At 37.0% G+C, this 22,581-nt stretch overlaps 2 protein-coding genes and 1 pseudogene across 2 annotated transcripts; 1 reads left to right on the forward strand and 2 right to left on the reverse strand.

Moving 5' to 3' along the window:
- Nucleotides 1–2,936: 2,936 nt before the first annotated feature.
- Nucleotides 2,937–4,356, reverse strand: LOC111800836 (F-box/kelch-repeat protein SKIP25 pseudogene; annotated as a pseudogene).
- A 3,764-nt stretch (nucleotides 4,357–8,120) lies between these two features.
- On the reverse strand, nucleotides 8,121–9,257 carry LOC111800157 (uncharacterized). The gene is made up of 6 exons (XM_087126480.1): nucleotides 9,108–9,257; nucleotides 8,834–8,914; nucleotides 8,602–8,758; nucleotides 8,484–8,533; nucleotides 8,320–8,407; nucleotides 8,121–8,230 (listed from the first exon to the last, which is right to left on the reverse strand). The coding sequence occupies exons 2-5, from the start codon at nucleotides 8,907–8,909 to the stop codon at nucleotides 8,334–8,336; spliced, it is 357 nt and encodes a 118-aa protein (XP_086982606.1). The 5' UTR covers nucleotides 8,910–8,914; nucleotides 9,108–9,257; the 3' UTR covers nucleotides 8,121–8,230; nucleotides 8,320–8,333.
- A 7,300-nt stretch (nucleotides 9,258–16,557) lies between these two features.
- On the forward strand, nucleotides 16,558–21,940 carry LOC111800803 (transcription factor bHLH157). Its single transcript, XM_023684655.2, has 10 exons — nucleotides 16,558–16,989; nucleotides 18,157–18,246; nucleotides 18,374–18,461; nucleotides 18,641–18,682; nucleotides 19,408–19,467; nucleotides 19,561–20,916; nucleotides 21,000–21,101; nucleotides 21,172–21,327; nucleotides 21,401–21,538; nucleotides 21,608–21,940. The coding sequence occupies exons 1-10, from the start codon at nucleotides 16,892–16,894 to the stop codon at nucleotides 21,776–21,778; spliced, it is 2,301 nt and encodes a 766-aa protein (XP_023540423.2). The 5' UTR covers nucleotides 16,558–16,891; the 3' UTR covers nucleotides 21,779–21,940.
- The last annotated feature ends 641 nt before the right edge of the window (nucleotides 21,941–22,581 follow it).

A 22,581-nucleotide genomic window follows, 5' to 3' on the forward strand; every position in this document is an offset into this window, starting at 1 on the left:
GTATTGAACTGTTGATATCATATAGCACAGTGATTTGAATTTTTGTTTCTCAAAACTAGCAAATTTTGATGGTGATTTTATGTTCAGTTCTCAATTATTAACAAAAAGTTGATAATCCTGTAATCCTCGTTGTTTCTATGACAAAAGTGGATAACCAATTACGTGGTTTCGACGATACGTAATGAGTCAAAACGAACAATATCTGCTAGCGGTAAGGTTGGGGTATTACAAATGGTATCAGAGCCCAACACTTGGCGGTGTGCCAGTGAGGATATTGGACCCCTAAGGTGGGTGGACTGTGAGACCCTACATTGGTTGGAGAGGGGAAGAAAACATTTCTTATAAGTGTGTAGAAACCTCAAAACATTTCTTATAAGTGTGTGGAAACCTCTTCTTAGTAGATGCGTTTTAAAACTGTGAGACTGATAACGATACATAACGAGCCAAAGCGGACAATATCTGCTAGTGGTGGACTTGGGTTGTTACAAATGGTATCAAAGCTAGACAACGGGTGATGTGCTGGCGATGAAGCTGTACCCCCAAGGAGAGTGGATTGAGAGATCCCACATCGGTTGGAGAGATGATTGAATCATTCTTTATAAGGGTGTGGAAACCTCTCCCTAGTAGACGCGTTTTAAAACTGTAAGGCTGGCAGCGATTCGTAACGAACCAAAATGAACAAAATCTGCTAGCGATGGGCTTGGGCTGTTATAGTCTAATAATTAGTCCAACTTTCATTTTCATATTCAAATTTCTCATATCACATTTCCACCTAGAACGTATACTACATATGAACTTCAGCATTGTTGCTATCAAAGTAGGTGCTGGTTCTTGTGGATTCTGAAGGCTTTCCCCCAAATATAACTATAAGTCACTTCTTTGTCTTTTAACTTAAAACGCGTCTGTTAGGGATAAGTTTCTATACCCTTATAAAAAATGATTTGCTCCCCTCTCCAACAGATGTGAGATCTCACAATCCACTCCCTTTGGGACCCAGCATTCTCACTGACACTTGTTCTCCTCTCACTTAAGAAGAGAACAATCCACCCCCTTCAAAGCGTAGTATCCTTGCTAACACAGTGCTCGATATCTGACTCAGGCTAATTATATAAGTTTCGTCTTTTTTGCAGGTTGTGCATGAAATCTGGCTAGAGCCACGGCAGCGGTATTTTGAAGGAGATCCTTTACCGCATGGTAATTATTATCTTTCACTCCTGTCTTAAATTAGATTCTCATTTAATTCTTAAGTAATACATTAAACTGGGGTCAACTACAATAACTTGTCAAGGAAAACACATTTTTAGAAGTTAAGAGATTTATTAGAAGGTCGATACAGACAAGGACAAAATACACAATCCTAAAACGAGAAAGATACTGATGCTCCATCTAAACTACGAGAAATATAGCTTAATCTCTTGCTTGCAAAAGAAAGTCAATCTCTCACGAAAATGAACGTTCATTCCGAGCGAATGGAAGCTAGTTGATAAATGTTGGGAAACATTAAAGAGGTTCACAAATGTTTCATCCACTCCAGAACTAAAACAGCCAACGTGGAGTTTTAGTCCGGAAAGAGATTATTTGATGTTGGTAATAAATATTAGTGTAGAATTGTGATGGATGAGTTCATGAGATTTTGTAGTTATTAACTCAACCCTAAAACATTCGGAGGGTTCAGATAGCAACTTGACCGACCCGAAATTTCAAGTTGTTACCAAAAAATTTCTTTAACTCAACCCGTTCCATTCAAGTACTTTTTTTAATTTTTTTAATTTTTACGAAAGTACATATGAAGTAAAGGGTTGAGTTGTAATTTCACTTTTATTTTATTTTATTAATTTTCTTGCTTCCAGCGGTGGCGGAGAAGGTAAGGTAAGGTAATGTATTCAACCAATTTTATTTATTTACCTTTAATATTTATTTATTTTATATAAAAAAAATTGTTATAAAAAGAATAATGGTTGATCTTAGTGAAGAAAAACTATTACAAAATAATAGTAACAAAAATGGGATATTTTTTAATTTCAAAGTTTTTGAAAAAGAGAAAATTATAAATTTGACCTTATTTTATATTTAGTAGGTTAAATAGGTGAAAAATTATGAACTATAAGGGTCGAAAATATATTTCTTTTATTAATTAAGTTATATTCAAGTAGAAAAATCAATAAGATTTTATGTGAATTAAATATTTTTTACTACAAAAAAATAGCTTTTATTGGTATACAAAAATAAAATAATTTAAATTAAAGAGAGCTAAAAAAAATCATGTTTTTGGTACATTTTATGCACCTTTTTTAAATGAAAAATATTTTTTATTTATTTGGTACCATTTTCTTTCCAAATCATACCTAACCCTAGAAATAAAATAAAAAATGTCAATAAAACCTATTATTTATAAATAGTAAAAAAAATATAAATAATAATATCCACGAGAATAGTTTAGGTAGGATCTAAAGAATTTTAATCACCAATATAACCTTATGCTTATGCTATTGATTCAGGCAACGATATCCGTCGTCAATTTTAAATTCATTGTAGAGTTACCCATTAACCAGTTTATACGTAGTGATTAAAGTGTAGTACTAAGATTTCTTTTAATTTCTTGATTGATATATATATATATATACCCATTAACCAGTTCATATATATACACACAAACTAAGAGTTATGTCTCATTCGATAAATGAGTTTCAACGTGTGAGATTGAAAGATTTGAGTCTCTGTTCTTTTGATCGAGTGTATATATATTAATCAAGAACTATCTTCGGATCCTCGATCAGAGGCTCTCCTCCGTTACAACCCTAAATCTCGAGATCGAGCATAAGAAGAATTTAAACTTGAAAAGAAAGCATCGATTTGCACTTTTTTGGTAGAATTTTCCTATTCAAATAATAAACACTTTGCCAACTAAAACCAATAAAATTTTATCCTCTCCTTTAAACCGACAAAATTTCACTTTTTCTCTAAAAAAAACATTAATTAATCAAAATTTCAATATTATTTTGTTAAATAGTTTCAATGTAATAAACAAGAAGGAAAAAAAATGAAAAAAAGAAAATATATATCACTTCCGGCTGTAACCGACGGCGAATCATGACTCCGGTGCACTCATTCTCGGCAGCACGTGGACGGCGACCACCTCCATCCCCGGCGGCGTCGGCTCAACTCTCAGCCACGGTGGCGACGCTGCAACGTCCACCACCACGATTTCCCCTCTACTTCCACCGCACACGACGCAGACTCTGCCACCGCCGGCCGCCATCTGAACCGCCCCTTTCAACCTACTAGACTGAATTACTTGTTCCCACAAATCCCCCACCGGATTATACCTTCTCAAACATCCACCGCCTTCATCCACTACATACATCTCTTCCTCATCCATGGCCGCCACCGGCCCTCTCCACCCTCCGACCATCCCCTCCGGCATCTCCTCCCACAAATCCCTCTCCAAATCATAAACCAACCCTTCTTTCGGCGCATCCCCTTTCACATTCACCATACAAAGCTTCCCCCTCCACCCCACAGCATCAATGGCGTCTCTACTAAATCTCCGATCCTTCAATCCATTCACCTTCTCCCAATCGCCTCCTCCTCCGTCTCTGGGTTTTTTCAAATCCCATCTCTCAACAGAGCGAGCGACGTCGGTGGAGAAGAACGACCCAATTCCGCTAGCGACGTAGACGGAGCCCCGGAGTGCGCCGGCAGCGCACCAGCGACGTGGGGTTACGAGGGGAGGACCGAATTTCCAGGAATTGGAAACAGGGGAGAAGATTAAAGGGCGAGGCAGGGCAGGGAGGAGGTCTTGAGTGGTGGCGGCGAGGAGGAGGAGATGGCCGGAGACGGCGAGAGATTGAACAGGGAGGTGGCGGGAGAGGAAAGAGGGGTGGTGGATCATCAGATCTAGAGGAGGCGGATTAGGCGGCGGCGGGAGGCGGTTCCATTTCGAAGAGATTGGATCGAAGGTGAAGAAATCGAGGGAATTGGGGGAGGAAGAAAGAAGGGCGTAGATGGAGAAGAAAGGGGGGAAGGCAGGGGAGTAGATGAGGCGCCGCCATGAGCGGCTGACGGAGAAGAGCAGGGAAGGGGGGAGGCGGGAGAGGCATAACTGGGCTACGTGATCAGGGAGGCCGGGGAGGAGCGGCGGAGAGGGGCAGTGGCGGTGGCGGTGGTGGTGGTGGTGGAGAGCCAGTTTATTGCGCTTGGAGGAGGGGGAAGTGGCGGTGACCATGATGATTAGGGATTCCACGGCGGCGGCGGGATTGGGAATAATTGCTCAGTCGTCTCTGATTTTGGGTTTGGATCATTTCATTCGACGGCGCAAAGTTCTACAGCCAAACAGACCCAATTGTGGCCTTATTATTTAATGGCCGCACAATTCCATATATATATATATATATATATCTGTCATTTTTCATAAAAAAAAAAAAAATAATATTTATAATTAAATTTAAGTTAGCATATCTAAAACAAGAAATTTTGATTATTAATTAGAAATAAAAGAAAGGGTATGAAATTTTTTTATAAAAAATTAATAAATATTTTTTTTCAAAAAATGTATGAGAGATGTTTTTCTAACATCATTTGGCGACTTTTTTCTCCTCAAGATTCCGTCTTTTTTTTCCGGAGATTCTCAAAATGATGAGCAAGGCAAACCACTATTGATAAGGGTGTGGAAACCTTCCCCTAGCAGACGTGTTTTAAAGCCTTGAGGGAAAGCCCGAAAGAGAAAGCCTAAGAGGACAATATCTGATAGCGGTTGATCTGGGTCGTTACAAATAGTATCAAAGCCAGACACTGGACGATGTGTCAACCTTCTTGCTGTTCCCCGAAGGGAGTAGACACGAGGCGGTGTGCCAGTAAGGACACTGGACCCCAAAGGGGGGTGGATTTGGGGACGGTCCCACATCGATTGGAGGAAGGAAAGAGTGCCAACGAGAACGCTGGTCCCTGAACGTGGGTGGATTGTGATGTCCCACATTGGTTGGGGAGAAGAACAAACCACCATTTATGAGGGTGTGGAAATCTTCCCCTAGCTTACGCGTTTTAAAGCCTTGAGGGAAAACCCGAAGAGAAAGCCTAAAGAAGATAATATCTGCTAGTAGTGAGATCTAGATCATTACAGTTCGTGAGAGGAGTTTCCAACATTAGAACATATAATTAAACAATTATTAAAAATGGCATGAACACAACTTAAAACCTACGATCCTACAATCTAAGTAGGCTGATTAGGGTAACTCGTGGATCACACAATCTCAATCAAGTCGTCGATAAGACTTATAGAAAACATGTTACGAGAATGACTTACTAACTCGAGATGTGTGTGGCCTATCTTCTTAATTTTCATTGTCACGTCAAGTACGGTCTTGATCTATATGACCAGAATCTCATCCTTATAAAAGATCATTCACTTTTTGGAGACGACAATTACACACGATCTCGTTCAATAATTTTTTAAAAATGAAAAAGTTGTGTTTCTATTTAAAGCTAAAAAAATGTTTATTTGAAGGAAAAAGAGGGGAGACTTTATTTAGCTATGAATGGAAGATGCAAGTGGGAAACGAATAATGAAGTTGTTTTTGTTGCCCAATTCTCATCATTCATTAATGTCATATAACCAAACTTTTTTAAATTATATTTAATAAAACCTTAAATTTTCTATTAATGTTCAATGAATTTAAAAAAAAAAAAAAAAAAAAATATCCAACATTAGTTAATTAGTTAATATGAAGAATGAATGTTCGTAGAATTTGGTGTCAATAGAACATTCGATCGATGTTCCACTAGGTCCTATAACCATTTGTCAAAATCGGGTCTAAACTATATTACAGTCGGGTGCGTAATAAACTTAGAATTCCACCACATATATTTTATATGGCTCGTAACGTCTTAATTGCTTGCACACTCGAGTATCGTACATAATGTGCTTGAAAAATCCCTCAAACGGTCTTTATCTATAGAACGAATCAAATTCAGAAATGAAATCTAAATTTGAAGACTCAATTAGGCGTAATTGTGAGAATGGTAAGCCACAAACCACAATCACAATGCGCCAAACGGTGTCGTTTTCAACTAAAATAAATATCAAAAAGCCCATTTTGTCGACATTAATGGGTCCCACTTTTTTATAAAAAAAAAAAATTATTATTATTTTATTTTTTGCAAAGTGGGGCCCTCTCTTCCTTTTATTATTATTTCATTATTTATTTTTAACTTTTTTAAAAATATGAATTTTATTATTATTTATTTCAATGTTTTTATTAAATGATAATTAACACATAAAAACTTATAATATTAAATTAATACAAAGTAAATAATTAAAAAAATTCAACAAAATCTAATTTTTTAATTATTATTTTCGGGGTTGCATTAATTATTGTGTGGCCCATTTGTGAAAGAGATTTTATAATTCTTTTTTTCTCGAAGTACAAAATAATATCTTATGATCTGATTGAATGGGTCAATATCTAAACTATAATTAACTTATTATATCCATCCAAGGTTTGCATTTATGCATAAAAACAGTAATTTTCCTTTTCTATTATTTGTTTTATTTTATTGTATTTGTGTTAATTAAAAGAAAAAATTGTATATTTAATTTGATTAAACTGGGTGTATTTTTTATTGGGCCGGTTTACTGGGTGTACTCCATTCTATGGGCGGCCCATTGTGATGGGCCCATAAAGTTATCTAGAGAACGAGAGGGGGTCAAGAGTGAAAGGGAGGAGTTTAGAGGGTTGAAAGTTTTGGTGCATGCACCTAATTCTTGTGGCGGCCTCCCAATTCCACGCCAACAGCGACTTCTCAGAGCGTCGTCATTGGCACACCTGTTTAGACTATTGTTGTTAGATAAAATCTGAGTTTTTGAGTTTTTTCTTATTTAGATTCACACGATTTCAGAATACCTCCGTCTTGACCGACAAACACGTCTAATGGATCACCAAAGTTTTAGACGAGCAATTTTGTAGGGAGTGGCACAGATTTGTTTGGTCACTATCCTGCCATTTTTAGTTGGCCACTCTGCTGCAATTTTTGTAGGGAGGGGCACAAATGCAGTCAAAATTTCAGCCATTCTCTCTCTTTGTTATTTTATGCATTTTATTTTTTCTTCCAACAAAATGCTGTCGACAATTTCCTCTCACCGAAAACAAAGAATTTCCCTGGACGATTATCGAAAAACAACATTTGTAACGGTCCAAGTCCACCGTTAGCCAGATGTATGGCTTTGATACCATTTGTAACAGTTCAAGTCCACCGTTAGCCAAGTGTATGACTTTGATACCATTTGTAACAGTTCAAGTCCACCGTTAGCAAGATGTATGGCTTTGATACCATTTGTAACAGTTCAAGTCCACCGTTAGCCAGGTGTATGGCTTTGATACCATTTGTAACTGTTCAAGTCCACTGTTAGCCAGGCGTATGGTTTTGATACCATTTGTAACTGTTCAAATCCACCACTAACATATATTGTTCTCTTTGGACTTTTGTTGTGAGATTCCACGTTCTCTTTGGACTTTTGTTGTGAGATTCCACGTTCTCTTGGACTTTTGTTGTGAGATTCCACCTCGGGTGGGAGGGGAACAAAATATTTCCCTAGCATACACGTTTTAAAATCCTGTGTGGCTCTGATACCATTTCTAGCAACCCATGTGTGGCTCTGATACCATTTCTAGCAACCCAAGCCCACCGCTAACCGACATTGTCCTATTCGAACTTTCATTGTGAGGGGAACAAAACATTTCTTACAAAGTGTGAAAACATTTTACTAGCAAACACATTTTAAAACTTTAGAGGGGAACTCGTAAGAAAAAACTAGGATAATATCTACTAGTTATTGGGTGAGTTGAGACTTTCTATATTTATTATTTATTAAATCGACATGAAAGTTCATAAACAACTCAATCCAAGTGATTCATTGAAATGAGTGATCAAATTGGTGAGATTAGGCTCAGGGTTACCTGTAAATGTGGAGACGATGGTTTCAGAGGCGGACCATAGGCGTGCAGCTAAGTGCGTGGACTTGGTACCTAATTTGGATTCACAACCACCTTAATCATTGCAATCCGCAAAGTATTTGCCATTCACATTATCCACGCTTCGATTCGCGGCTACTTAGCAACGGACTTGGTACCTAATTTGGATTCACAACCACCTTAATCATTGCAATCCGCAAAGTATTTGCCATTCACATTATCCACGCTTCGATTCGCGGCTACTTAGCAACTTGTTGCTGCTCCTTGAGGAATTTTACGCCATGTAGAGAATCAAATATGCATTTCTCATTCATTAATTAGTTATATAGAAATATTTCAATTGTTTGGATACCTATGACGAAGCCTTCACGATCTCTGTTTAATTTGGTTTTCACTACGCCCGGATGAACACAGTTTACTGTAACATTTGCCTCCATTTCCTGTTCCGATTTTGTCAAAAACAAAGTCGAGTGTGAAATCATTCTATGAACATACCAATTGATATCGAGGGAGAACCTGAAGTCTGTGACCGAGTTGGACGGTGCAAGCACGTGTCGTACTCTCTGCTGCGAGTTAACATCAGTATCGCTATCAGACCGCCATTGATAAGCAAGCAAAGGAAAATTAATCTTACCTGTTGCTCTGGCTAATCTGGCCGAAACATTCGAATACGTCGCCGGAAAACCGGCTGTGGATATTGGACGTCACATTCATTATTCGGCCTTGGATTCCCGTTGATTTGGCTGTTTCGATCATCTTATTCAACAAAAGTTTCGTGAAAAGAAAATGACCTACACGATCGATCAGATTAATAATGGCAGAAGTTCTCATCATTAGACATGAAATTTTTTGTTCTGCGTACTTACCTAGATAATTCGTAGCGAACGTCATCTCCATTCCGTCTTCAGAAATTGCACGTTCGTAAACAGAATCTGCCGGCATTGTTACTGAAAAAATCAGAACGAATCCGTCTTTTAGTTTCTTTAATAAATCATTGTAGTTTGTTCCTTCGATTCAAGGAGTGAATTAGCGATGTTTGTGGACGAATTACATCAGGAGATTAAGAGGCAAATGTAAGGACTCGAAATTGGAGACGAAGTTCGTGACGAAATTCATAGAACATAGATCGAGAACCATCACCGTGATTCGTGAATGATCGAAACAGTCCAATTCCGATCAGATTCGCGCCTTCACTTCCACGGCTGCTTTAAGTTGCGAACCGGAATGACGATCCAGGCGCCGCGCTTGGCTAAGACTCTCGCCGTCTCCGCTCCGATTTCCGACGTCGCTCCCCTGCGCTAAAATTAGTTAAAATTGAAAGAAAAACGTAATGTAACAAAATCGAAATTCAAAATTCAAAGAACACAAACCTGTGATTATGGCGGTGATGGAGTGCAAATGAGAACATCCTTGACTAACCTTATTTATTCATTTCAACCGTTTTCTAACATAATTTTATTTTAAAATATAAAATTTCATAATAAATTAATAATATTTTATAATAAAAAAAAATATATATATATAATATATATATATATATATATATATATATATATATATATATATATATATATATATATATATTTGTTGAGGATTATTGGGAGGAGTCCCACATTACCTAGACCTAGTTTAGGGAATGATCATGTGTTTATAAGTATAAGAATATATCTCTGTTGGTAAGAGACCTTGAGGAATCCCAAACCTAAACCAGCAGCACTTATACTCAAAGTGGACAATACCATATCGAGTTGCAGGGAGAAGGGGCACATGGGTTGGAAAGGAACGTAGCAACATCGGATGTCCAATGAGGCTCATGTCGCATGCCTAAAGGCACCCAACTCTACCTTACCGTGCACGTTCCACCACCGCACCGCGGTCACCATAGGGCTTGAACCTTTCTAGCAATCATGGGTTGAAGGCCCATATAATAAAGCCCACCAAGCGCCGAATTATAAGAAAATAATAATAAATAAAAAAAAATAAAAAAAACACAATTTAGAACACTCCTGATTGCGGGGAGAGAGAGAGACAAAAGGACAAAAAGAAGAGGTGATGACGTCAAATACAGCATCATCATTCCTAAAAAAAAGAAAAAAAAAAAAAGAAAACAAACTGACAGCTCATCATTCCGCGCCTCTCATCTCAGAGCAGTATTATTATATAAATATAATTATAATTAGAATAATTATGATGGACGGCGTGGCAGTAGGATACCAATGGGGACCACCAATGGTCCTGTAGGCCGGCCCACACTCGAACACTCTTCTGAACTGCCTCTTCTTTGTCACCGGAATCACCGGCATTTCTTCCCCTCAAAATTACCGCCTCTCTCTAATTAAAATCAACCAAATATTAATAATTTATTTTTCATTTTATTTTTCATTTTATTTCTAATTAAAATCTTTAAATCAACCCCCGATCAGCTAACCTAAACAATACCTCACCTAATTTAAACGTTAGAATATTCTCGACAAAAACGTCCTAACTACAAATCCCACCTCACGTGAACTAAACGACATACGAGAAAATGGTCCAAAAAACCGAACGAGGGTCCATAATGGTTTTGTATGTTTTGGATCGATGTGGTGTGTCGAGAATAGTGGTCTCCTTCTACAAACCCTAGAGAGCAAGGAATGAGACCACATTTTCATATTCTTTTTTTACATATCCCTAAATATACCAACAATGTGGCAAAATTGAAATAATGCAATACACTTTACCGTCAAATATTTAAATATTTTTTTAATATAATATTATTTATTTATAAACTCACGATCTCCTTACTTAGCTGAGGTGGGATAATCCTCAGTAATCATTAGTTGGAAAGGGGAACGAACATGTTTTAAAAATCTTGAAGTTGATGGCGATACATAACAGGTCAAAGCGGATAATATTTATATTATCGATATTTATTTATCGGTTTTTAAATTATAAATTTAATATATTTTTTTTAAATGATGGAATAATAGAGTGTAGTTTCTGAGTTATAAGCAAAGCCTAAACAACAAGCCTTCTTTGTCTTGTCAGCTTTTTCTTCCATTAAAGACATTAGATTCCTTTTGCCATTATTTATTTATTTATTTAAATATATTTCTTCAATTTTAAGTACACAAATTGTGATTCTCAATTATTTAATTTAAGTGTTTTTTTTAATACAATTATTTAACTTTAAGATATATATTGATATCAGTCAGGATGTCTGTTTAATCCGTGGGTTCAGTCTCAAAAAGACCAACTCCAAATATGTTGGAGAATCCTCGTTTAAATGAGAAATTAGGGAAGGAAAAAAAGATGTTTTTTTTTTCTTTAGCGGATGGAGCAGACCAAAATTATAATTATTTTATTTTTTATTTTAATCTAATTCTAAAAATTAAATTTTAAAAAACTACTTTTACTCATATATTTCTTCATTTAATTATTAATTTTTATTTTTATGTATATATCTCGAGTACTAATCACAGCTCGTATTTGCTCCGAAAATAATTACAAATTTAAATAATTTAGGAGACTTTTTTTTTAATACTAAATGGTAAATAATAATAATAATAAATAAATAAATAAATAAATAAATCTATTCAAAACAAGTCAAACCAAACATTGAAACAACAAAGTAGAGATTGGTTGAAATAAGGGAAAATGGAGCAAAGGTTTTAAAAGCTCAAACAACATGAAAAAATAAAAAATAGAAAATAGAAAATCCAAATGTGTTTGAATTGAATGAAAAAAGGTGGAGTTGACCTCATTCTCATGATGAAGCATGTAATGTATAGAGGGAACATCATTATGCTCTTTTTAACCTAAACCCGAGCGATTTTAAATATCGATATCGACAAAAATCTCGAGAATTATTTTATGAATATGTCAATTGAAATAACAATACTGTGAGATCCCACGTCGGTTGGAGGGAGGAACAAATCATTCCTTATGAAGGTGTCGGAGCATCTCCAAGTAGACACGTTTTAGAACCGTGAGACTGATAGCGATACGTAATGGGTTAAAACAGACAATATTTACTAGAAGTGGGCTTGAGTTTTTACAAATGATACCAGAGTCAGATATTAGGCGGTGTGTTAGTGAGAACGCTAGGTGTCACAATCGCACTCTTGATGGCAGCGGACTTGCGATTGTGCGGCACTCACTTTCCAACGACAAGTGAGCTAAGCCAATTTGTTCTTACGTCGCTTACGACCAAGCGACGTATGCTCGAGCCTCTGGCCTCAGTTTAAGAAGAATGTTTTAGAAAACGAGGGCAGAGTGAGATTTTGAAAGAGACGTTATATATGCAAGCGAAAAAGTAATAACAATGGCTCACAGTATATAACTATTGGTAGGGAGAAGTTGACAACTAGTCATATCCCCCTATAGTACATTCTGAGGCATTTCATGTCTGGTAGGCCTAGACATGATTTTTCCGAAACGTCATACTCCCTATAAATACAAAAGTAAAACACTAGAACATGGAAAGACATAAAGGGTTTGATTTGTCATGGGCATGCGGCTATGGGCAACACGTCTTGGACAAGCATGACTGTGACACTAGGCCCCCTTGAGATCCCACATCGGTTTGAGAGGGGAACAAAACATTCCTTATAAGGGCGTGGAAACCTCTCCCTAGTAGATGCATTTTAAAACCGTGAGATTGACGACGATACGTAACAGATATCAACAAAAAGCTCAAGAACTCAAGTCTATGAATACGTCAATATAGAAATATCGATGAAAATGGAGACGGGTCGATGAATTGTTCTTGCATGGACCAACCCTAGCTAACCCTATTCATTCCTTTTGTTCATTGCCAATCACTTTATTTTTTGAAACCCAAAAATAAAGGGGTGAGATTGATTAATTATATAAAGTTGGGTGAGACCACATAAATGATTAAAATGCTATCTAAGAAATGAACAACAAAATGAGTATGTTTTATTAAGTGTAAACATCCCATCATCCCTTCATTCCTCATTAATCATTTGTTTCCACTTTTACATACTCTTTCTTTCTAGCTAGCTACCACTCAATCAATATCGAACTCTTTGACGGGTTTGTTTTTACGTTCTTGAAAAACGATGTGTTGTCATTAGCTCGTATTGTATTAGGTTAAACTACAAGTTTAATCCCCGTGTTTTGATACTGTCGTGTCCTTTTAGTCAGTGCAGTCTAAAAAGATTTTTTTTGTTAGTTTAACATGTTGGGTTGGATTAATTTCTCGTTTAAGAGTATATGTCTTAACCAATTGAGCTATGTTCAAGTTGACTGTGAGATCCTACATGGGTTAGAGAGGGGAACGAAACATTTCTTATAAGGGTGTGAAAACCTCTCCCTAACAGACACTTTTGAAAACAGTGAGGCTGAAGGTGATATGTAACGGGCCAAAGTGGACAATTTCTTTTTTTGTTCAACATTTAGGGTTGGATTGTTCTCGTGCTTGGGTTGAGTCTGTTTGGTCAATCTTCAGTTACAATTCTAACAATCATTGTCGAGTCATTTTTTTTTTCTCTTAGGTCAGTATGTCGAGTTGGATTAACCTCTTGGTCAACAATGTACGTTTTAACCAGTTGAGCTATGTACGGGTTGACCAAAAATTATTGTCACTAAGAATATGGTGATAGGAGATTTATATCACAATCAAAATTAATTACTATTGTGCCCTCAAAGTCAACACATTCTCAAAGGCCAAAAGAGAGCTTGATTTACAAAACAATATACAAATATTTCTTTTAATCAACAATAATTACTATTGTGCCCTCCCCCTATAGATTTCTTGTAGATTTGGGACAACTTTGGATACCCTTCTTTTTCTTTTCATACACTTTACAAAAAATAATATAACATAATTACGATCTCGTTTTAAAAAACATGGTTGGAGGGATGCTACCTCTTGTTGGTCCCGAGGGATGGAGGAGGCTAGATTAGCTAAAAGGTGGTTATCGGTTCAAGAACTTAAGACCCCTGCTTTTTTCAGGGTAAGAAGAGGTAGAGAAAATAGCTCGAGCCAATGTCCCGAGGGACAGAGGAGGCTAGGTTAGCTAAAAGATGGTTATTAGTTCAAGGACTCAAGACCCCTGCTTTTTTCAGGGTAAGAAGAGGTAGAGAAAATAGCTCGAGCCAATATCCCGACGGACGGAGGAGGCTAGGTTAGCTGAAAGATGGTTATCGGTTCAAAGACTCAAGACCCATGTTCTTTTCAGGGTAATAAGAGGTAGAGAAAGTACTTCGAGCTAATATTTGAGAGCGTACGTTGCAACATGTTTAGTGATAATAGATATTTCACCTAACATCTGAAAATACCCATTGACTCTTTTGAGCATAGTTCAACTTCAATAGGGTTAAATTTTTAGTACTCGGATTTTGGTCTCCCAACATCGATACATTTGTGGTAGTATCTTCATAGCCATTTATTGACAACACTCAAATGGTCGAGATAGTTGAAGATAGTAAGATCTCAAAGTGACAAGTCAAACAATGCTTGATTAAGTTGATATAGTGCTATTCACGTGAACGGTTTTTTGTTCTAAAAAGTCTTAAACCCAAATCGATATCGATACCAACAAAAGAAATCGAGCGTCGATCTTTTGATATCCCATAGATGATTTTAGGATCTCGCAACAATAAATTCAAATAAAGTGTGGGACATGAACAACTTTTCAAAAAAAATTTACATTAATTAAAACAAAATAAAAAGAGGAAATTATATGGGAATAGAAAGCAAAGCATGCATGGAAAAAGAAGATAAAAAAAAAAAAAAAAAAAAAACTTTTTAATGTTTAAATAATAAAAACAAATCTAATTGAAAATCTAAAATAAATCATATAAAAAAAAAGTGGAAAATATTTATGAGATAAAAAATAAATAAAGTGGTGGGGAAGTAGACATAAGGTAGGTGAATGGTCAAACCAAGGGTAGAGAGAGAATGTTGGGCACATCAATTAATATATATATATATATATATATTAAATAATAATAATATGATATATTTCTTTTTTTTAATGCCGATTTTGTCGATATTTTTTAATAATTTTTTTCTTTTTTAGATGATTGCTGATAATTAGTTGAAGCAGAGAAACGTTCGAGAAATGCACAGTCACAGAATAGAGTCGTTTTGAGGCGTCAGTCTCTAATGAAATTAGGGGTGTCAATTATTTTGTGTTTGGTTTCTCGATCTCCATTTTGTAATTTTTTATTTGTAAATGTTTTTATAAAAAAATTTTAAATTTGTATAATAATATTTTAATTAAAATGACTTTGTAAATTTTACTTCTTAAAAAAACAGTAAAAAATTTAGATATTTAGCAAAAAAAAATTTCAACCTTGGTAAAAAATCTAACCTCTAAACTAATTATTTAAAAAAAAAATTAAAAAAAAAATGAAAATGGTAGTTAAGAACTGAGGACTGGCTGAGCAGGTCAGGTGGGGACCACCTTCCTTTCGCTCCCTTTCATATTACTCATCTCATCCCTTATTGTGGGACCCACTCAGAATATTCTCTTCTGTCTCCCTTCTCTTCTTCCCATTCGCCGTTTTCAACTTTTTTTTATTTATTTTTTATTTTTTTAATTTGCTGAAAAGGACACATATCTAAAATAATTCAACTTCATACCCTACATTTTTAACGAAATTACATCATAAACTTTAATAAATATTTAATTCAACATATTAAATTTTTACAAGAAAAAAAATAATAGTAATCTTTATGTAATAATAATTATTTTTTTTAAAAAAATCATAAAATAAATTGGTAGGATTTTATTTTTATTAAAATTAGTTATTTTTGGAGGATATATATATATATATATGATATCAAAATAATAAATAATTTAATTTTAGAATAATGGAATAAATAGTGAATTATTATCGTAAAAACACAATCTAGTTTAATAATTAATTAGATTATATATTAGTTAAAAGAATAATTATAAAAAAAACAAATTTTAATAAATAAATATAATTTAAGATGGTTCATTAAGATTTACAATAAATTAGAAAAATTATAACTAATTAATATGTCATTACTACAAGTAATGATGTTTATAATAATTTCTTAATTAAATTTTATAAATTTGAAAACCCCAACATTATGAACATTGATTTTAGGTTAAATATGAAATAATTAATCCCATTTATTGCAATATTTTTTTTTATATGATATATTTATTAAACAATCCAAATGTAATCTTTTTTTAATTTTAAAAATGAAAATTTAATATTTAAATAAATATTTATCGTCGTTAAAATCTTTTAAATCTTGATAAAAATGTTTTAATGACGTGAAAATATTTATTTAATAATTTATATTTATTAAATTATTAAATTATATAAATAACATAATTATTTAAAAATTGGAGTAAAAGTTTTTTTTTAAATTTAAATAATTGTGTTTAGAAAAAGTGAATAATAATAGTGAATCAAAAGTGACTTTTAGAAAACAGATGATATCTATTGTCCAAAATTTGTCTGTTTTTTTTTTTTTTTTTTTTTTTTTACGGAAAAAAAAAGGGGAGACAACCGGCACCGGCTATAGCCGGTAAAAAGAGGGGGAAAGGAAAAAAGAGCGAGAAAAAAGTGGGGGAAAGAAGGGCGCATTTGAGGACAAATTTAGGCGAACATATCAAATGCGAAAGATCTGTGTGTTTCCTTTGCTCCTCCATTTTCATTCCCTCTTTTTGTCCTTTCAACGCTTACAAAATCACAGAATCCTGATACCCATTTCGTGTTTCTCTTCATATAAAGCTATTGTTCATCCCTTTTCATGTTGCTTTTGTTCATCCATTTCTGTTTGAAGTGCTCTGCTTAGCTGAGCTGCTGCTTTGTTTTTGGTTTTTGGTTGTTCTTTGGAGTTTGGATTTGGGTTGTTGTTGGTGGGTTTGAATCTGTATGAACTTGTTTCAACTCTGTTGATTTTGGATTCATTTGTTGGTGTTTTTAATCCAATGGGTGAAACAGAGTTGGGTTTGGTTCTTAATCGCATTTGCAGGAGTAATCGATGGTCTTATGGTGTTTTTTGGAGCTTTGATCGAAGAAACTCCATGTAAGATGCTTACCCATTTCATATTTTCTTGTTTCTTGGAGAATTTCTTCTGTTTTTGTGTTGTTCTTGTGGTTTTGCTTTCATTTTCTTGTTTAAGAATAGGAATCAAAGATTAAATATATGAGATTACACGTCCAATCTATCCCTAGTAGTCGGGTTTTAAAATCTTTGAGGGGAAGCCCGAAAGGTAAAGCCTAAAGAGGGGACAATATCTGTTAGTGGTGGACTTGAGTCGTTTCAAATGGTATTAGAGCTAGACATTGGGTGTTGTGCCAATGAGGAGGATGAGCCTTGAAGGGGGTGGACACGAGGCGGTGTGCTAGTAAGGACGTTGGGCCTCGAAAGGGGGTGGATCAGGGGGGTCCCACATTGATTGGAGAAGGGAACGAGTGCCAACAAGGACGCTGGGCCCTGAAAGAGGGTGGATTATGAGATCTCACCTCGGTTGGGGAAGAGAACGAAACATTCTTTAGAAGAGTGTGGAAACCTTTCTTTAGCAGACGTGTTTTAAAAACCATGAGGAGAAACCTGAAAGGGAAAGCGTAAAGAGGTGGTGGGCTTGAGTCGTTTCAAATGGTATTAGAGCCAGACATTGGGCAATGTGCCAACGAGGAGAATGAGCCCCAAAGGGGGTGGACACGAGGCGGTGTGCCAGTAAGGATACTGGACCTCGAAAGGGGTGGAGTGGGTCCCACATTGATTGGAGAAGGGAACGAGGACTAGCGAGGATGTTGGGCCTCGAAGGAGGTAGATTATGAGATCTCACATCAGTTGAGGAGGAGAACGAAACATTCTTTATAAGGGTGTGGAAACCTCCCCTAACAGACACGTTTTAAAAACTTTGAGGATCCCGAAAGGAAAAATCCAAAGAGGACAATATTTGTTAGCGGTGGGGTTGAACGTTTCAAAAGATATATTGTGTTCCAATTTCTAAAGTTTTAACACTTCCTTTCAATCAATGCAAGTAGACTAACAAGTTTATGGTATGAATATGACTTTCGTTCTTATGTTCGAACTTTTGTGATATCATTTCATTTCTAATTAATATCAACAATCATTTGTCGGTTCGAATATACTATCAATTATCAACTTCGATTCGTTTTTGGGTCGAGCTGTGATGTTACAACACTATGCTTACCATAGGCTATGTTGTTGGTATGCATATAGGTTGTTGACTTTGGAAGATTTTTGGTATGAAGAGCAAGTGGGGCTGGTGGCCACAAATATGCTTCAACAAGTTCACATGCTTGGTGAAGGGTAAGCTGTCTGTTCTTCATTATATTACTTTTTTTTTTTTAGTTCAATCCTTTCGTTATGGCATATGTTTGTGTTTTTTTGTTTTTCTTAATTCTCAATATATGGTCTGTTCTTGGTCTGTTCTCAGAGTCATTGGCACAGCTGCTTTCACTGGAAAGCACAGATGGGTATTTTCAGATGCTTACGTTGGCGTATGGAGTTCCGCTATGTTTCAGGTACTCGTTTGTTTCCGTTTATTCTATCGAGTTCAATGGTGGGGTCGGGATTTGAACATCTGAGCTCTTGGCCGAAGATATATGTTTTAACCAATTGAGCTATGCTCGAGTTGACCCGTATGTTCTTGGTCATTAATTACCTCTCGATCTCCGACATCTGATGACATCTCTTATTGCAGGATAATTTGGAGTTTGAACAGCAATTCTTCTGTGGGATAAAGGTATGCCTGTTTGTTTCTTGTTGAAGCTTTACGAAACAACATTTGTGAGATCCTAGGTTGGTTGGAGAGGGGAACGAAACATTCTTTATAAGAGTGTTGAAACCTCTCCCTAATAGACGCATTTTAAAATCGTGAGGCTGATGGCGATACGTAACGGGCCAAAACGGATAATATCTGTTAGCGGTGGGCTTGGGCTATTACAAATGGTATCAGAGCCAAGCATTGGGCGGTATGCCAACGAGGACGCTCGGCCTCCAAAGAGGGTGGAGTGTGAGATCCCACATTGGTTGGGGATGGGAACGAAACATTCTTTATAAGAGTGTGGAAACCTCTCTGTAACAGACGCATTTTAAAACCGTGAGACTGATGGTGATACGTAACGAGCTAAAGCGGATAGTATCTCTGTTAGCAGTGGGCTTGAGCTGTTACAAATGGTATTAGAGCCAGACACCGGGCAGTGTGGGGCCTCTAAGAAGGGTAGATTGTGAGATCCCACATTGGTTGGAGAGGAAAACAAGACATTCTTTATAAGAGTGTGGAAACCTCTCCCTAACATACGCGTTGTAAAATCGTGAGGCTGATGGCGATACGTAACAAGCCAAACAGGACAATATCTGTTAGCGGTGGGCTTGGCTGTTACAACATTATTTCGTTAACATGCTTGCTTTGTGTTTCTACTTTGATTAACTCGTTAGTTTTAGCTGATGTGATCGTGTCGATTGCAGACTGTTGCAGTAATTCCCGTTCAACCGTACGGAGTTCTACAGCTCGGCTCTACTCATAAGGTTACATATAATCATCCTGTGAATCATCGATGCTTCGAATTCTGTTTATTTTAGCTCGACCGGGATTGAATAGTTCGTTCTTTTTTTCTGCAGATCTTGGAAAGTTCGGAGTTTTTGGCAGACACAAAGAAGTCGTTGTGTCGAGTACATGAAGAAACTACTCCGGTGGCTTCGAGCACCGATATCTGTCACGTTAACGAGCTTTTCACGTCCATCGTCTCGTCTACAAATTCTGATGACTGGAGTCTCAGTGCCATGCATACAAACTTCTCAGGGAAATCATATGCTTCAACTGATAAACAACCAGTCTACGATACGTCGTGCTTCAGTAAAAGTAGCGAGAATTCCGTGTTAACTTCATCTGAGCCACTGCCAACATCCGATGTTCGAGAACAAGATGCTCAATATCCAAGTTACTCAGATGCTAATATGCTCGAATCTTGTAGAAACGAAACGGAATATGGAAACAATAGCACGACATTCACGCCCGTCTCGAGTGGAATAGGTTCTCTCCCTATCGACAACGTTCAACCGTCGTCTCAGTTACTTCCCATGAATGAAGGTGAACTTATAGACAGCATAACAAGCCTACCCGACTTCTGTGACGAGCGTCTTACCGAGGATTTTATGATCGATCTTCCGAACATCTCGTTCGTGGATGATCTATTTCAGTGGTTTGATTCTTCACCAGAGATCGGAACCGACGGAGTAACTACAGCATTGAACCATAGCCTTCCGACCGGAGTTTCGACATTGTCGTCTAATTTAGTTGAAGCTCGTAAGTTCGAAGACAATCCGAGCAAAACGTCGGTTGTTTCCGCTCAAAGTCTAATAACTAATGGACAAGATATGCAGGATACAAAAGATAGACTCTTTGATAGTTTGGGGTTAGCTACAGGATGTCCACTGGTCAAAACTTGGGATAACATAGTAACCGAAGCGCATGGCAGCTACTCGGGCGGCTGCAACAGTATGTCGACGTGCACGTCGAAGTTAGCCACGGGGTCATCGGATCTCCCCCGCAAGAGATTATTCTGGGAGTTGGGAATTGAAGAACTTTTGGATGGTCTGAGCAACACTAGCTCCGCTACTAAATCGAGTATTGAGAATCATCAAACGATTGCCTCGAAAAGGTCGAAAATTGAAAGATCGTCACTCGACCGTTGCATCGATGTGAATCTGACACAACCGTTGTGCACGGTTGATAGTTTCCCGAGTACGAACGAAGCTGTACCGAAGTCACGAGTAAGTTCATGGATCGACGACAGCTATAGCATCAATATTGGAGGCTCCATCTTAGAAACATCCCATAATAAGAGTGAAGAGCCTGCTAAGACTTTTAAGAAAAGGGCAAGACCGGGAGAGAGTAACCGTCCGAGACCGAAGGATCGACAACAGATCCAAGATCGTATCAAAGAGTTACGAGGAATTATCCCAAGTGGTGCAAAGGTACAAATCTAGTTCACGTCGAATCGTTAATAATGCCTTGTTAATGCAACATTTGACATGTTTGTTTTTTATCAATGAAACAGTGTAGCATCGACTCATTGTTGGATCGAACGATCAAATACATGCTTTTCTTACAAAGCGTGACGAAATACGCGGATAAGCTTAAAGAAACTAACGAACCAAAGGTCAATATTTGATTCTCGTTCCTCATTATTTTCTTACAAGTTCACACCTAACTAATTTTTCAAATTACAGTTGATCGACCAAGAGAACGGAGTGGGTATTAGTGACAAATGTACAACGGAGAGAGGTGGTGGCGGGGTTACCTGGGCGTTCAAAATGGGATCGACGCCAATGGTTTGCCCAGTTATAGTCGAAGACCTTAGTTCACCAGGCCAAATGCTAATAGAGGTTAGGAGATCAAGTGTTATATGTTCGGTCGTCGAAACCTCTTTTTAACGTGATTCTATTGTTCTTTGTTTAGATGCTATGCGAGGAAAGAGGGTTCTTTCTCGAGATAGCCGAGATGATTCGTAGCTATGGATTGACGATTTTGAAAGGCGTGATGGAGGTTCGAGAGGAGAAGATATGGGCTCAGTTTGTGGTCGAGGTGAAGCTAAATGTAAGAAACCGAGACCGAATATGATTTATAGTATTACGTTCGATGACTGATTAACTTGTGTTGTTGTAGGCTAACCGGAGCGTTACAAGGATAAACGTGTTCGTATCGCTCATGGAGCTTCTACAACAAGCAAACATTGGGGGAGCTGAGATAGCTAATGAGTCAAGTAATGTTCCTATAATGGATAGCTTTGACAAGGCCATAACACAAAGTGGATATGCATATATGAAGAGTAGGTAGCATTTTCAAAGATCAAAATTGATCTTTTTGGTTTAATAATTGAAGTAGAATTAGAGTGTTTCCAAGCATGTTCTTTGTATAGAAAAGAGGATATTTAAATGGATTGTGTTCGAGATTGTTTGTTTGTTAATGCTATAACTAATAATAGGTTTTCGGTTAGAACTGTGAGACTGATAGCGATGTGTAACCGAATACAACATACAATATCTACGGGAAGTGGTCTCGAACTGTTACAGTTGGTATTAGAGATAGATACTGTGCAATGTGCTAACGAGGATGCTGGGCTCCCAAGGGGGTGGATTGTAACAGCTAGCCCACCGAGTGATGTGCTAATGAGGACACTGGACTCCCAAGGGGTGGATTGTAACAGCTCAAGCCCACTGCTAGCAGATATTGTCGTCTTTGTACTTTTCTCTTTGGGTTTTCTCTCAAGGTTTTAAAAATGCCTCCGGTAGTAGGAGATTTCCATCCCTTATAAAGAATGGTTCGTTCCCCTCCCCAACTGATAATAGATTTCACAATCTAGAAGTGTGAGACCCGACGTCGGTTGGAGAGGAAAACAAATCATTTTTTATAGGGGTGGAAATCTCTCCCTAACAGATAGTTTTAAAACTTTGAGAGGAAACCCGGAAGGAAAAGCCCAAAAAAGAGAATATCTGCTAGCAGTGGACTGGGCTTGGGCTGCTACATGGATTGTGAGATCCTACGTCGATTTGAGAGGGGAACCCAGAAGGAAAAGCCCAAAAAAGACAATATATACAGCGGTGGACTGGGCTTGGGCTGTTACATGGATTGTGAGATTC

This window comes from Cucurbita pepo, chromosome 8 (assembly GCF_057944985.1).
Source record: "Cucurbita pepo subsp. pepo isolate OVF chromosome 8, ASM5794498v1, whole genome shotgun sequence".
Lineage (NCBI taxonomy): Eukaryota > Viridiplantae > Streptophyta > Magnoliopsida > Cucurbitales > Cucurbitaceae > Cucurbita > Cucurbita pepo.

What these genes read in the sequence shown, in the direction of transcription:
- LOC111800157 (XM_087126480.1), bottom strand. Translation starts at nt 8,909, where the DNA reads ATGCCGGCAGATTCTGTTTACGAACGTGCAATTTCTGAAGACGGAATG. An exon ending in GTTCGCTACGAATTATCTAG is followed by an intron (nt 8,759 to 8,833) that starts GTAAGTACGCAG and finishes TCGATCGTGTAG; the next exon opens with GTCATTTTCTTTTCACGAAA. An exon ending in CAGATTAGCCAGAGCAACAG is followed by an intron (nt 8,534 to 8,601) that starts GTAAGATTAATT and finishes GTTAACTCGCAG; the next exon opens with CAGAGAGTACGACACGTGCT.
- LOC111800803 (XM_023684655.2), top strand. Translation starts at nt 16,892, where the DNA reads ATGGGTGAAACAGAGTTGGGTTTGGTTCTTAATCGCATTTGCAGGAGT. An exon ending in GGAGTTCCGCTATGTTTCAG is followed by an intron (nt 18,462 to 18,640) that starts GTACTCGTTTGT and finishes CTCTTATTGCAG; the next exon opens with GATAATTTGGAGTTTGAACA. An exon ending in TTATCCCAAGTGGTGCAAAG is followed by an intron (nt 20,917 to 20,999) that starts GTACAAATCTAG and finishes TCAATGAAACAG; the next exon opens with TGTAGCATCGACTCATTGTT.